Below are 15,291 nucleotides of genomic sequence, written 5' to 3' on the forward strand. Positions count from 1 at the left end.
TTTTATTGGGTATATTTCTGTATTCCTCATGTGAAATATTCCCAGAGCGTTAATCCTAGCAAGTCTTCAGTCTTCTCGCTTGCACAGCGCCTACAAACAGGCTGTGTGTGTCTGCAAGGGGCAAGAGGAAGCAGTGGCTTTATGGGAAAGGGCAAGGTAACGAGTATTAAAGAGATACCAGCAAAGAACAACCCTCTGGTTATGTGTCCTGGTTTTGAAAAATATCACTAGATGCTTAATAATATGTGTAAGTATGGCTTCTAATGTTTGCATTAGTTTATATCATTGAAATATAGGTCAGTTTGCCTCTGAAAATGTAGATTTTTTTTTTTTTTTTCTTTTTTTTGTGAAGCGCTCAGTGGAAGCTGTGTTTCAGTCCTGAGTACTTTGAAGAACAGCAGTCAACTGTATTGAGCAGGGAAAATTTTACATCAGAACCTTTAAGTTAAAATTACAGTTCTCTGCCTGTGATCTTGGGCATGTCATTGCATTCTTCTGTGCTGCAGTTTCCCATCTGGAAAATCAGGATTAATAATGCCTACTTCTCTCTACTTTCTTCACACTATGTGAATGAAATTTAATTCATTCATTACCGCTGTTGTATTAAACATGTTCTGTAAGAACTGGGGATTGCTACAGCTAGGAACTCTTCCAAGTGACTGTAAAGATTTGATAAACAATACATGATTAGTTACAATTAATAGTTAAATTCTTTTCTTACAGCGGCTCATGCCAATCCTGCAGTTGCTTCTGTTGAGTTGCAAGCCAATTAGAGCCTAAAACTAGGTTGGTTGAAGAACAGGAAGAGTTTACATGCAGGATAGTCATTAACATCAGCTAAATAAGATTTGTTTAATTAAAATTGTGCAGTAATGCATTGCCGTATATTCTTGCATTTCTGCTGTTACATTAATTCAGAAAATGGAGTTAAATGAGCAACCAGTTGTCCAGTGTCAGTAGGACTCTGACACCTTCAGTGACCAACCCAAGATAAAAAAATCTCACAAATGGATTTGCTATTGTGGCACTTGTGTTTGATGATTAACTGCGTGGGTTTGGTTTTTTTTTTGGGGGGGGGGGGGGGGTTTAGTGAGTATTTCTCTGGACTTAGCAAATAACTGAGCTATTTAAAGGTTGGATTTCAGCCTCTTTTCTCAAAAGTTATGAATGTGCTAACATACGTTTACTAGATGTAAGAAGCTAAGCAGAGATTCAGTGTATTGTAGGTAAACAATGTCATTGTCTCTTCTTACCCTATTTCAGCTGGTTTTGTAAGTGATAAGTCAGTGAATTGTTTTTCAAATATTTATATTTTCGCCATCAATTTCCAAGTGATTAAGGGAGGAGAGATTGGCCTCATGTATGCCGAAAAAGTGGACATGAGAAGAGCAGACAGAGTTTTCTACTCCAGCCTTTCTCCCTGGCTTGCTGGGTCATGCCTGGTACATACTTGGTGTGCCTGTTGTCAGTAGAACGGGGTTAGTATTTGGAATTGTTCACGGAATCAGAAATTCTTCAGCGATTCTAAACCCCTGTGAAAACATGAGATGGAAACTTCTGTAAAAATTTGTGCCAGTGTTCTAGACCGGCTTTTATATCTGAACTAAAATTTTGCAGTAATGAGCTGCACATATATGCAACCTACCTCTTTTTTGGCCTTTCTTTCAACTCTCTCTTTAACCACAGCACACATCAAAGTATTACCAAAAGAGTGAGCGTAGGAATTTATATTTGGAGAGCATTATCCATAGATGACTTCATGTTTGTTCCACTCTTCCCTATTTTCAGGTTCTGAAACGCTTTTGTAACTTTTTCCATTCACATCCCTGCTTTGAATCGAAGCCATTTTGAAAAAGAAAATTATTTTTAATTCTTTAATGAAAACTTCCAAAATTTACCTCCAGCTTTAACAAAATGCAACTGCTACAGCCCTTTTTTCCTGAACTGCAGAACACAGCAAATGAAAATAAATAGAAGCTGGCATGTTTCTTCTTGTGCAGTTTTATTGGTGTGCATGTTTGTTCATTTGTCTGTTAACTTGTAGAATTCCATGATCTTACAAAGTGGTTTGCGGTTTGGTTTGAATTGGTGAGACTTTCCTATTTTTCACATTTTAACCATTACTGACATTTTAATGCAATAGGAACAATGCGGCAGAAGAGCCACAGTTTTTTTTTTTGAAAATAGCCATTAGATGTTATGCTGCTCTGTGTCACTGCTTTTAGAAGATTTCTAAAGAGTTTCTTGATGGATTTTTGAGCATATTTTAACGAAGCATTTCAGAGGCACATTCATTTGTGTTTGCATGCCCAGTTGTCAAAAGCTTGCTAACAAACGGGGTGACAGACATATCCCAAAATGTGTATTTTAATCACAACTCTGATGAGGTGGCTACAGCACTTGCTGATTTTTATGTGTAATATCTGGGTTGCTGCTTTCAAGTGTTTATCCCTCACCTGCGGTGGCACGGTTACACGTTGTGTCTGTGTCTTTTCCATGCTTTCTATTAAAATTGAGGAGAGTTTGGCTGGTATCGTAAGTGTGGGATTGAGCAGCAACACGTTGAACTGGGTTTGATCAGAGCTGTGTGACTGCTGGCACATCGATTTGAGCGTGGTGGCATATCGACAGCTGTATTTTCTATTAAAAAGCAGCATTGCGTGCTGTACATGGTAACACCACCACCACTCTGAAGCAAGAGGTCACATTGATCTACACTGGAGTTCACCGGTACTGAGATTTTTACTGAGGTCAGTAATGAACTGAAACAACCTTTCCAGCATTTGCTTTTCCTATGAACGGTGCCAGCGGAGGAGCTGGGAACGGCCTCCTGGAGTTTTCAGGGAAACTCATTGTTCACGTAAACCCTGAGAAGGAATTTCCCTTCCTTCTTGGCCTGCTAGGTATGCAGTGAACCATACAGTTTGCTTTAGCTACATACCATCTGCATTTTATTTTTGTTTTGTGTACTGACTTTCCACCCGTGTATGCACTTCTTCAGAGTATCGGTATATTGTTGTGTATTCCACCTTTGTCACCAGCTTGGGTTCTGCTGCTCTGAGCAGTCTCGTGTTACACGAGTTATTGGTGTTTGGAACAGAGCTACTCATGGAAAAAAATGAAATTGGTGGAAATTTCACCTGTATTGTGTCTTCAGGAGAACGGGCATTGACTGCTTTGATTGTTTTAGGCCTGCTGCTGTTTGTCTGGCATGCGTGCGGTTGTGTACTTTGTACTCCCGTAGCACCGTGCGCTGGGACATGCAGTCCTTGGAGCGCATTACTCTCGTGAGGATGCAAGTGGCTTCTTTCTTCTCTATCAGCATCTGCTTTTTCTTTTTTTTTTTTTTTTTTTCCCCTTCCCGCTTCTTTGAACGGCCGATTTCTTGCTTGCCGGAAGAATTGTTTCTTCCCGAGATGATCTTAGCTTCAAACGCCGCTGTTCCCATGAAGATCTGAAGCTGATACGGCAAGAATAACCCCAGCCCCCAGGATGCCAACAGGAGTTTACTGCTGTTGGAGCAGTCTGGTGTGTAGTCAGGTCTGCGATGCCTATAAGCAGACTATTTGGGTGATGACTTTACTGTGGCCAAATACCAGAACAGTGATATTGGCTCTGGACTAAACCACCCTGATGTTGGAGGCTTTGTAAAGCGCTGTGCATAAACTGCTCCGCACAAACCCTCGAGGCTGAAGTGCTGTGTTCGAGGAACATGACCACGTTGCTCTGGGACCCAGGCTGGATCTGCACCTTCCTGCAATGCCGTGGCCAAGCTAATAATACCACCCAAAGGTGCCAGGAGCTGGCTTTGCAAAGAATGGTATTGTTACTCATAGTTTTTCATTAACTAGGTTACCCCAGCTTCCTGTTAGCAGATGTGGTTGAGAGTTGACTGTGCTGTATTGTATTAGAGTTCCTTACTCCTGCTTCATGGTCCAGAAGTTTGACTGGCTTTTCTTTTGAGATAGCATTAAGCATTATTCAGTATCACTTGTGATCCAAGCGTTGCCAGGTTGTTCTGAGACACAAGCCTTTGGTTTAATCGCAGCCAAAATTCTAAGTCGCTGTGTTACTACTTCAAAGCTAGGTGAGACTGAACAATTGGTTAATGCTCACTGAGCAAAATTTCCTTTTTCTGTACAGAATTTGCATCCAACAGCAATGTGATGATAGGCCTGGATGATCACATTTAGTAAAACAGTCTCCTACCAAGAGTTCTTGCTGTTAGGTAAATCAAAACATGTTATTCAGAGGGTGACTCATGGAAAACTAAGTAAAAGTTTTATAATCAGATCCTCTGCAAATGCTAAATAGCACATGACAATAAAATCGTTAAAGTCTCCTTATATAAATTGTTTATATGCTGCTAATCCTTTTTTACGATGAAAAGAGTATTCGGTGGGTTTTTAGTACAGGAAACTTGCATAAACTTTTAGTTACCTATGCATTTCTGACTTCCGTGGTTTGGGCAAATTTGAATCTACTGCCTGATTTTAAATCTGAAGATCCTACCTGAACCCAGCTGGAAGTTTCTCGTGCAGAATGCTTCTCAAATCCTCTGTCACGGCTGCAGAGTAATCTGGATTACGCTGGCTCTGCAAGGGAAAGAGATCACACAAAATGCATTTTGCTGTCATTTCTTCCCGAGTGAAGTTCTGTCCTTCCTTGCAGAGTGCAGTACCTTTCTCCCCAAAACTACAGGGTAACGCTGATCGATCTCCTCTTCCATTTGCGCGTGTTCCAAGTCCTGAATCTTTATTCTTGAATACTTGCGCGTTGAAACCTGGAAGAGATCTATAACCTTGAGTTTGACTGGCCATGGAGAACAGCTGACACAAACCAAAGGACTGGTGGAGAGTTCTGGATGAGATAGCCGACCTGCTCGGAATGAAATCCTTGGGCTCAGCTGGAAAAATTTAACCGAAGAGTTTAAGATCTGTCTCCTTTCATGTAGACTTAAGGGTGCGAAGGAGGACTAGTTTTCAAAGGATTGACAGCTTTAGGAGACACAAAGCAGATTAATCAAGTTAACAAGTTAACTTTAACTTGCACATTGTACATGTAAGTGTGCATGTAAGTGTGTGGGCTGGAGGAGGCTGAAGTAGAGGCTAAATTAAAGTTGGGTGAAAACAGAATTAGGGCTGACCAAAAGTCTGCACCAGAACTCTGGGGAGTATAATGACTTAATAAGAGCAGTGCGGTCGGGAGGAAGTACATAGTCAAATTTTCCCTCATACTTAAGCACTCAAATGTGTATAGTAAATAAAGAACACACTGCCTTTTTTGGGTGACCTTTCTTGAGTAGTACTCGTCTGCTTGCTCCGTGTCCTTACTCCTTTCAAAGAGGAATTCACGGGGAAATAAATAAGGTGTCACTGACTGTGCCTGAGTGGATTTGCTTGAATACATGTGAGCATAAATGGTATTATGAAATGGAACAAGTGGGGCGTAGGGAATTTCCAGATCCCAAGATGAAAATAATTTCAGAGAAGTATAGACAAGTTTTAGAAGCATTACCAGTATAAATGAAAGTTGCTAGGTCCTTTTTTGCTGCCACCCAATTCTGTACCGTTGGCAGCAGAGATGTGTTTTTTTTTTTTTTTTTTTTTTATTCATGAGACCCAAAAAACATGAACAAGCCTGCATGGATTTTATAACATGATACTTGCATCATGGGATCATAGAATAATTTAGGTTGGAAGGGACCTCAGGAGGTCTTTAGTCCAACCTCCTGCTCAGAGTAGGATCAGCTGTCTCTGGCATTTACGTAGTAACATTGCTGGAAATAAAATTTTAAAAGTAGTTGTGATTGTTTAGTCATTGTCGTGGAAAAAATGCCTGGCAGAATAAAGGCCACCAGTCAATGCTATGAAAATTGTTCAGTCACACTTGCCATTAAAAGTAATAAATACTTGGCAAAAGCAGGTGTGTGTTTTGGGGTGATGGAGGCAAAGAGGATAAAGGGAAGGTCAGGCACACCAGTAATGAACTTGTTTTAACTGATCATCCCTGTATTGATTTTCATCACTTAGCAAATATGCCTTAAACTAACTTTTAAGTTATTTCAGTATTGTGACCCCTCGCTGAGACTCTGGTTACAGCTGAAGAGTCAGTTCACTGAAGTTCAAGGAGCCTGATGGTGTGAGGCTGCTGCGATTCGAACGACCATTTTAAGCTTGCTGTGTGTTCTGCCTGTTTGTTTTCAACAGCAGTAGGTATCTAATGGACCTTGTTGGAAAAATTTATGCTTCCACATATTTTTTAATGGCCTTTTTTCTTTTTTTTAACCTCTCAGTATGATGATGATGCGGAGTACTCTGTCTAGGCAAGGTTGCGTGTTGTGCTGTGGGCTGGTGGTTGTAGGACAAGCTTGCTTTCTGTCAGTGCCCTCTTCCGGACAGACTGTAGCTCATCTGGTCACATCTGTATTTCTCTGTTCCCTTCATAACCTTTCTGTTTTCTGGTTGCTTAGGCTTTATCTTCACAGTCCCCTTCATGAGGCCTAAGTCCATACTGCCTCTGAAGGGGATCGCCCCATCTTTATCCTTAACCCGGGCTTGGACCCTGCACTGGGGGCAGGATTTGTGCAGTTGGATGGAGCAAACTGGGTGCCAGAGTTGGCACAGGACCGTGAACGGCAGGAGGACACGTGAGTTCCCCCCCTTTCAGCAGGGATGTGTTTTATACCGGACTCAGCTGGACCACACTGGAATTGCTGGAAGCATTGGAGATCTCTTGTTAGGTCCTTATGTAGCAAAGCATTTTAGGCATGTCAGTCATCCACATGAAATTAAGATGCTGTCCATTGGGGCCTTAATTTTTAGTAACATTTATTTTGAAATTCCTCTATGAACTGAAAGAAGAACAATAAAATAACTATCCAAATTTTATATGCCTTTTAGAAAACTGATTTCCTGACTCCATGTTTAGACATAGTGGACTGACTTCAAAAAGTCTGAGTATTCCCAGTGAAGACCGAGGACCATTATTGCTGAATTTAAATGACGCTTGAAATGAAAATAATGCGACACAAATGTCGGACTTGAGAAAGAAGCGGGAGACTGAATTTTTTGTGTAACTACTCGAGCTAAGGAGGACAGGAGAGAGTAATTCCTGAGTAATCAGCTGAGGCTAGTGGAGGTATGTGGGTACGCTTATTGAAGGACAGAAATAGATGACAAATCGTAGACATATCCGGCAAATTTGGAAGAAGAGGAATTCAGATAAGCCCCTTGAAAAGGAGGAAGTTGTGCTTGTTAAAATTGGTCCTTGCTGCGAGTTGCAGTTCTTGGCACTGCTTGGCGGAGCAGCGCCTTGGCGCAAGCGGGGCTGGACCGGGAAATGGTTTTCTCTGCAGCTTCGTGTTGAGGGGAAGCAGCTTCGCTTCTCTTTGAAGGCACGCCTGGAGAAGGTGGTACTAAAAATGATTCTGCTTGAGCAAATTCATAAAAATTTGTCTGGGTGACAATAAATGTTTTTCGGCTTTTGCCTGAGCAGCCTCTTCCTTTGAAGTTACTGTAGCTTCATTATATGATGTTTGCATTACTGGGAGAAGTATTTCAAACACATACGTTTACAAGGCAACTTCTATGTTATAGAAAACTTTTAGGAGGTGAGATACAAAGTTTTATATAAAAATGAGGACCTTGCTTCCAAAACCAGATTTACAAGGTAGAATCTCATTTATCCTGATGGGTTTAGTCCGTGTTTTCCCGTGCAATCTCAGTCATTTTCCAATTTTAATAAAACCTTTGTCCCTCCTAATTCAGGCTCAGCCTGCAGAGGAGTTTCACTTCTTGTTCCGTCATCCCATCGCTGGAGTGGAAAGACAGAGGGTATCTAAAACTCTGGACTATCTCTTAGTTATGGGGTCAAATAGAGGTAAAAGGATGGAGCTGAGAGAATGTAAGGTTTTAATCTCGCACTGATTGTAGTGGTAGCTTCTAAAAATGGGCTGTGAATCAGGGCGTCATTAAAACACATTCTCAGGTGTTGGTTTAAGTATGTAATACATAACAAAACCGATTAAGGGATGAACAGAGCAGAAGAGACTTAACCTTTTAGTGTTTGAGACTTTCACAGCTGGCAGAAATGCACAGGGGTTTGGTAATGGTTTTTGTCTTAACCCCCCCCCCCCCTTTAATTTTATCTCTTTGCCAGCTCTCTAGTTCAGGGAAATGTATCCTATCATGGAGTTTCATCTGCAGGACAGGGGGGTTTGCATTTATTTAAGCTGTCAGCATGTGGTACTTCTGATCCTTTGTGGACAGTTGATCACAACAGCCGAAACCCTTGTTATTTGGCGCATAGGTACAGCCAGAATGGGGCTGGCTAAAGGGAGCGTTGTTGAAGTGATGTAGGTACCTGCCCCATGTCTGGAGCTGCTTATATTTCTAACCGTGCAGCTGTAACGGGTAGCTGCAGAAATAGCGATGGATAATAGCAAGGCAGTATGGTTAACACAGTGTTCTGCAATCAAAAGGCAAATATCCCTTCAGACATCCACTTCTGCCCTCTGAAACAGCTGTTGCCATTACACAGAGAGGTGTTGGGGCACAGACAGTTTACAGGAATCGTTGGCGACCTCAAAACAAACGTTCAAGCTGGGTGCAGTGGCACTGAGCGGATCAGGTGGAAAGCCAGCACGCTGGCGACGTGGAGCCTGCTGTTATCTTTGAGAGTCATTTTGTTATTTCAGCACACCACTTATTTTCTCAGTGCATTAGCCTCGTTTTCTTGCAAAGTAAACCTCAGGGCTTCAGTATAAATGTGGCTGAGGAAAAAACAGCACAGGGACATAGGGATGTGAAAGAAGGGTTCAGCTGAGCCGTGTGTTACTTTTAAATACAAGAGTAGCACGAAAGATCGCTCTCGGATACCAAGTGCACGCGGCTGTTGGAGATCGGAATAAAACACAGCTCTCAAACAGTTTTGACTCTAAAAAAGGAGATTTGCCAGAGGTGTCACAGAACTGAAAGAAAACTTTGCTTTCTCCTGTGTTTGTGTGGAAGGAGATTGGATGTGGCCGTAGGCATCAACCATGGGAAATGCTAAATTAGAATTGCAGGTAGGTAGGTGGATGAACAGGGACAAAAGCTGTAATTACTGACTGCTGTTTGGAAAGCACCCTCGTGCTCTCCAGGCCTCCTGGTGCAGCGGTGTGATGCCAACCAACTGCAGAGGAGCCACAGTCGGGTGCCAGCGATTCATATCCATTTTGCAGAGTAGCTTTGAGATCTGCAGATGATATAACTGCTAAGTGTTGTTATGAGTGATTCAGAGCTTCTGGCTCCTATTTCCATACGTGGATCATAAGACTGTCTTTCTCTGCCATTTTAAAACAATTGTCTGAATGACCTGAGTATCTCCGAAGTAGCTTGAATTTTTGTTCAGGCGCTGGCTTTAGAAATGGAATCTTTCATCTGATACACTTAACGTTAATTTTGCTTCTTTAATGGGATTCTCTTTACCAAAATTTACATGATTCAGCTTGCAGTCTGTTGGATACGCTCTTCTCTTCCAGTGATAAATTTGCCCGAGCATCTCCCAGTATGTGTTGAGAAACACGTAGATCGCTGTTTGTGTGCCATCCCCTTCCACAGGCGGATGAACAATGAGGGGTTTGTTTGATTGTCGCTCGAACAATACTTGAGAAAGGCTCCGTCCCGCCTGGCTGTCAGTTCTGTTGTTGTACTTTGCTCTTGGTGACATCATTGGTGGCAGCTAAATGAAGTATATTAATTGTTAGATGCTCTTTGACCAAGGATGTTGACTTTTCCTGGCAGCCAATCGTATAGGTTTTGTAGAAGAAGCTGCTAATCTACTGTAATATAGTAATTGAGTTACAAGTATTGGTGAGAGTGGAGTGGGTCTGTTTATGTAGATGGGAGATAAATAATCAAAAGAGAACTAAAAGCTGTATGAATTACTCTGACATTTTTGAGGTCTGATTCTGCATCAGCGGCATAGAGCTCAGAAATTAAAAACCGTCTGCTGTGTTAAAAGGTATTGTAATGCCTCTGAGGTTCGTCTTAGCGTGGGGAGCAGCGCTGCGTTATTGGATCGTCTCTTCTTGCAGGCGGAGGTCCAGCCCTGACAGGTTGCAGCTGCACATAGCCAGGCCCCTACCACGGCTCCAGGACACAAGCTCAAGTGTTAAGAGTTGACGTTACTTCCTCAGAAGTGATCCTTTCTGGTCTCTCCAGTTTCTTCAGAAAGCTGTTTATGTACACGTGGTTGTCTGCCGAGGAGGAGATCAGCAAGGGCAGTGAGGTTAAGGAAACGCTTGCTGCTAACTCTTCGTATGCTGAGAACAAGGCTGACTGGCCGGGGAGTTTCCAGATAAGATATATCAAATGAAGCAGTGCTGCAGAGGCCAGAGCAACATCACGAGTTTCATCTCTATTCATTAATAGCCACATCCTTGTAGTTGTCCTGGGGATCCATCCTCTTTGCAGTCAGCTTTTCCGTACAAGGAGAGCTTAGCCCTTGATGCTGTGTTCTAGAGAAACTGCTTCAGCAGCGCCCATTTCATCTTCCTCCCAAGAAGATCTCCTTCCATGAGCGTGTCTTCTCCAGAAATGTAAATCTAGAGGCAGTAAACATGACGTCTGTGGCACTGAAGTGGAGACTTTTACTGGTTAACGTAGGTGGGAAATACAATCCAGAGCTGGTAGCGCACTTTGAACATCTTGCCCTTAACCATAAGATTATTCTTCCTTCCTCATAAACATCCTTTTATTAAAGTAGAAGGATATCGCATGATGAAATCCACTTTCTGCTCTTTATGTTGCTGGGTTTGCTTTCAAATGATTTAAGAGTGAAAATGGACCAATTACTTTCCCTTTGCACGTTGGCACAAATTCTTCGTCCACCTCTCACGTACTAGGCCAGTGCTGCCAAATTTTGTTTGCAAATTTGACTAAGAGGCTTCTTGAACAAAAACTTTAAGAGGCAACACTCTTACTTGTGTTTTTCCGCTTAAATAAGTAGATAGAGAAAAGTTTGCATAACAAATCATTATCAAAAAGCTTCCATTTTCTGGGTCGCTTTTTGCTGTAGCTTAAAGCAGCGTTTGAGAATTGATACCACCGTTATTCATCTGACAGGGACGTGAAGTTCCCAGCTTCCCTTCTGTGAGGGAGAACATCCCAAGTCACTGTCTGGACTAATTCAGATGCATCGTGTCACGCAAGTGATGGTTTCTTTGCGCTGGCTATGAAGGGGTTCCCTGAGACTAACTCAGATTCGAACATCAACTCTGCAGGTATGTGAATAGAAGCGAGGTGAATCCCACTTGTCAGGTCTCCTTCTCTCTTCCAGTTCGGACACGGTGCATTGGGGGTTTCATTGGGTTAGGAGAAAAATCTGGAACAGAATTCCAAGGATTTCAATTTATACATATCTGCCTTTTTTTTTTCCCCATAAGATATTGCAGTGGAGTTTGTAGTTACACTGAGAAACAAATCTGTCTGTCAGAGTACTTGTGGTTCTCATTTAAAAGCAGTCAAACTACATGGTAGGTACATACTTGGAAGAGGTTCAGTATCATCCAGTGGAAGCCTGTGTTTTGGGACAGCCTACAGCCATTCCTTTCCATAGCTCTGAAAACGGAGCTCAGACTGTAGTAATTGCCGTAGTCCCCCCAAACTGCTGGCATCTCCGCATTGGCATGTCCTTGTAGGAGCAGGAGGTGCATCCAAAGTGCAGGCCCAAGGCGACTGAAGAGATTTCAAGAGAAGCTATTGCGTCATTGTGTTTGAAATTAGTTTCTCTTGAGTTGTTTGTACATTGCAACTAGAGGCTTTGCTGGAATATTTCTGCAGGATATTACTGCCCTGGGTTGATGTCTGCAGACGCTTTGTTGGCAGAGTCTGTAGACATCAACACAGAAATGTACTCTGGTGCATTTGGAGGAATATTTGCCTGGCAGGTTGATATTATGTAAACATGAATAGGTAAACACACAAGTAGTGCCAGACTGATGGATGGAGAAAGAGCAGAATTCCTGAAGAGCTATCTAGGATGGACGGTGCTACTGCAAGCTTTCCTGTACTGCCTCGGGAGTGTGTTTTGGTCCTTCGGTGAAGCTGATGAGGGTGAGGGCAGTTCAGTGTCTCTCTGCCATTTAGTTGGGGGCATCTTGACAGAGCTAAACCCTATATAAAGGAAGGAAACCAACATTTTTATTTTTTTTTTTTTTTCTCCCCGCAGTGCTGGGGCTGAGGTGTTCTTTCTTGGAAGGGGGAAGATGGTATTTCTTCTTCCATCCGGACAAGAAGCACTCTTTGCCATTGCCCTTGGGGTCTATCAGCAAAATTTCTCTCTTCCTCCGGTTTAAATTGACAGTTATTTTTCCATTGACACGAGTGCCAGGCCCAAGGACTGAGTCAGGTGTTGAAGCGCTCATAGTAAATTGTTAATCCTCATCTATTGAAGTTGCACACACAGGGAACGTGGGGTGCGATGCCATGACAAGTACCGTCTCCGAGCGCCCGCGATCGTTACATTGGTGTTGAACCGACTTGTTCTTTTTTGAGGGAATGTTAGCTGGGGCGGATACGTGCTTGTGCTGATGCACTGTTAAAGTGGGTCGAGTTAAATTAACAAACTGGCAGCGAGAACAAGCAAGAAGCCTAAAGGAAGCGGTGCTGCCAAACGCTGGCACACTTGCCAAGGCCAGTACACCGGGGCACAGCTAGGTACACTCCGAAACGTGTCCAGCGCAAGAGGTGACTTGCCCGTGAAGGCGACTCTGGGTTGTGGGCTGCTGCGTGTTTGCTTATCTGCTGTGGAGCGCTTGGGTCTGCGGGAGGCCAAGTGCTTGACCCTTTCGGAAAAGCTAGATCTTGCAATGGCAAAACGTGAGGCTGGGGGTTGGCGAAATCCTCCCCTGTTGTGCCCCGAATGCTCTTTCCTCCCATCAGTTCATGCCAGTGATGTGTTGGAGAGGTTGCGAATGTTTTTTGTGTCTGTTGAGCTCTCGGGGATCTACAGAGAGCAGAGCATTGCTCCGCTTGCAGTTAGAAGCGGCATCGTGCCTCCCAAGGTTCAGCTCTCACCTTCCTTTCCCATTTTCCTTTTGTCTCTGCTCCCTCTGCAACAGAAGCTCTCCCAAGACATGAAGTGATGGTTACCAAGGCCATACCAGGATCGCAGTTGGAAGTGCTGGAGCTCAGGACGCCCTGCAGTCCTGCTCTCAGGTCACTGACTTACGTTGCCTTCCCTCATGGGCACATTTTTACACGTTGTTGTCCTCCTATCTCGGTTCTCTGGCTCTTGAGGTATCATTTTACCTGTATTTTTCCATCCTAGGTGAGGCTAGCAGGATAAACGTGGTGTGATGGCAGAGGAAAGACTTTGTGATTTTACTGAGATGCCAGGAGTTTCAAACGTGCCATCTAGTGGTACAAACTAAGAGCACTCAAAATAAAGGAAATCCCCCCTAAAATCCACCCTCCCAATACTGGTTATTTCTGAAATGCTCGCTTGTTTGGGGCAGAAGATGAATATTTATGGCCCCTTCTACCCTATCAGTTTTCTGAGTGCTGGGGAACTGAGCTTTTCGAGGATTTGTTAATCAGAAGGAGGAACAGGGAAATTTTTAGCCTGTTATATAAGGTATGTGCTAAGGCAAGAGGGCTGTGCCTTCGTACCAAGAAAAGAGAGTTTACGCTGGTATTGCCTCCCCTTTGAGGAACTGAATGCACTTTTCAAACAGAAGAAATCTAAGGTTAAACCACCTTTGTTTCAGGGAGAGGGAGGTGACAACGACGTGCTTGTCTGTAGCTGTACAATAATTCACCAACAGAGCCCCGTCACGAGATGTCCTGCGTTTGTAGATGCGTACTAGGACATGTTCCACCCCAGCTAGTAACCTGAAGTACGTCCAGCTTCCTCTCTGCTAAAGAAGCCTGCACCAAAACTGCAAAAGGATGCAAAATCTTTTTAAAAGCCTACATTCATCACCAAGATAAGAGTAGGCCTTACGATGAGGAGTGTTAAAAGGCATGAGGTTTATACCACAATTTGGCACGTGTATGCAGTGAATCACGGTCTGAATTAAATCTGTCTTGGGTGTTTGTCTTTGCTGTTCTCTTCAGTTCAAGCTCTGGCGCAGAATTAAAGTTGCTCAGGTTCATGTTTACGCGTGCTTGCTGTTCTAGGATTTTTTACCTAGAGGTCATCTTGTCCTTTTCTCTTATTACCAAGAAACTTGCTTGCTGTTTGGATTGGATTATGTGATCCATCTGTTGCAGCTACCAGAGTAAGTCAGGAGAGCAATTCCGTACTGCCTCACGTGCCCCTCAAGTCATCCTTTGCGTGCCAGGGTCAGAATTCAGCCGTTCCTATCAGCTCCTGCAGCTCCAGACGTTCTTTGTGCACGCTGTTTGTGTGCAAGCCTGTGGGACGAAATCGAAAAAACCCTGCAATTGCCAGCATTGGAATTACAAACGTGAAATAATACAGAAGATGCCTGTAGAAGGACTAAGAAGAGTTAAACATCTAACAATTGCCAGCAAGCTAAGTAGGAGGAAAAGAAGTGTGCTAGAATGAAATGCTGGAAGTGTAGCTGTCCTAACTTGAGGTCTGCTTATACAGTTTAGATAAAATGCAGAAAGAGGATTAAGAAATCAAAACCTTGACTTCCAAATGCCCAGAGAAGTCCTTTTCTCTGTAGGGTAAGGGTCAAGCTGCTCTTGCACGTTCTCTCACTCTGAATCTTTCATGTCTTTGTGAGCAGCGGCATGATTCAGAAAGAGGGGTGAGAGGTCACTACTCAGCTCGTAAACATGTAGTATCAAAATTACAGCACACTGCTAGGCTGTGGGGATGGGAGGAGAAAGCAGAGTGTAAGTTTCCCACTTCCCGAGTAAGAGACTTAGCAATAGGAACAGGCAGAAGGATGAGTAGCATCTCTGACCATATTTTCCAAAGAAAATTTTAGTGTCGTGCTTTGTGCTGAACCTTTATGTTGTATTGCAGACCCTTCTGAAAGGTGAGGCTGAGGTACCTACAAGGTCAGTCCTATAACATTTTAATTGTAAGCAAGAGGAGGTTTAGTTTGCAACTGGTTTAGTCCTCGAACTGCCTTTGCGTGGTAGCACAAAATGCGACCTGGCTGGGAGGAAAAAGCATTATCGATGAAGTGCTGTGGAAAGTGCCTGTACTAATCAGGTGGAGACTGATGTATTTATTTGGATGTAGGCACCTAAACGACACTGAAGTGGGTGTTTTTGTCTCTCTGGCTGTGTGTGTGTGTGTGTGTGTGTACTGACTGCGCCCACTCGG

General features: G+C 43.2%; 1 protein-coding gene across 15 annotated transcripts in view; it reads left to right on the plus strand.

Annotated features, from left to right (window-relative positions):
- The window catches only part of LOC148054486 (uncharacterized), a 144,651-nt gene that overhangs the window by 79,250 nt on the left and 50,110 nt on the right, over window positions 1-15,291 (plus strand). For 3 of the 15 annotated variants that reach the window (XR_015706870.1, XM_087767491.1, XM_087767493.1), the window contains one exon: window positions 3,400-5,483. The exons of 11 other annotated variants lie outside the window; for them this stretch is intronic. Coding sequence is in view for 2 of the 4 variants with exons in the window: in XM_087767491.1 (XP_087623617.1) it covers window positions 3,400-3,458 (59 nt within the window). In the remaining 2 variants the exon portion in view is untranslated. Of the gene's footprint in view, window positions 1-1,788; window positions 3,376-3,399; window positions 5,484-15,291 lie in introns of those variants that run through there. One more of the 15 variants, XR_015706867.1, reaches the window with a different exon arrangement.

The sequence above is a fragment of the Nipponia nippon genome, unplaced genomic scaffold (assembly GCF_047370975.1).
Source record: "Nipponia nippon isolate SJK-2023a ecotype South Korea unplaced genomic scaffold, ASM4737097v1 scaffold_3, whole genome shotgun sequence".
NCBI lineage: Eukaryota > Metazoa > Chordata > Aves > Pelecaniformes > Threskiornithidae > Nipponia > Nipponia nippon.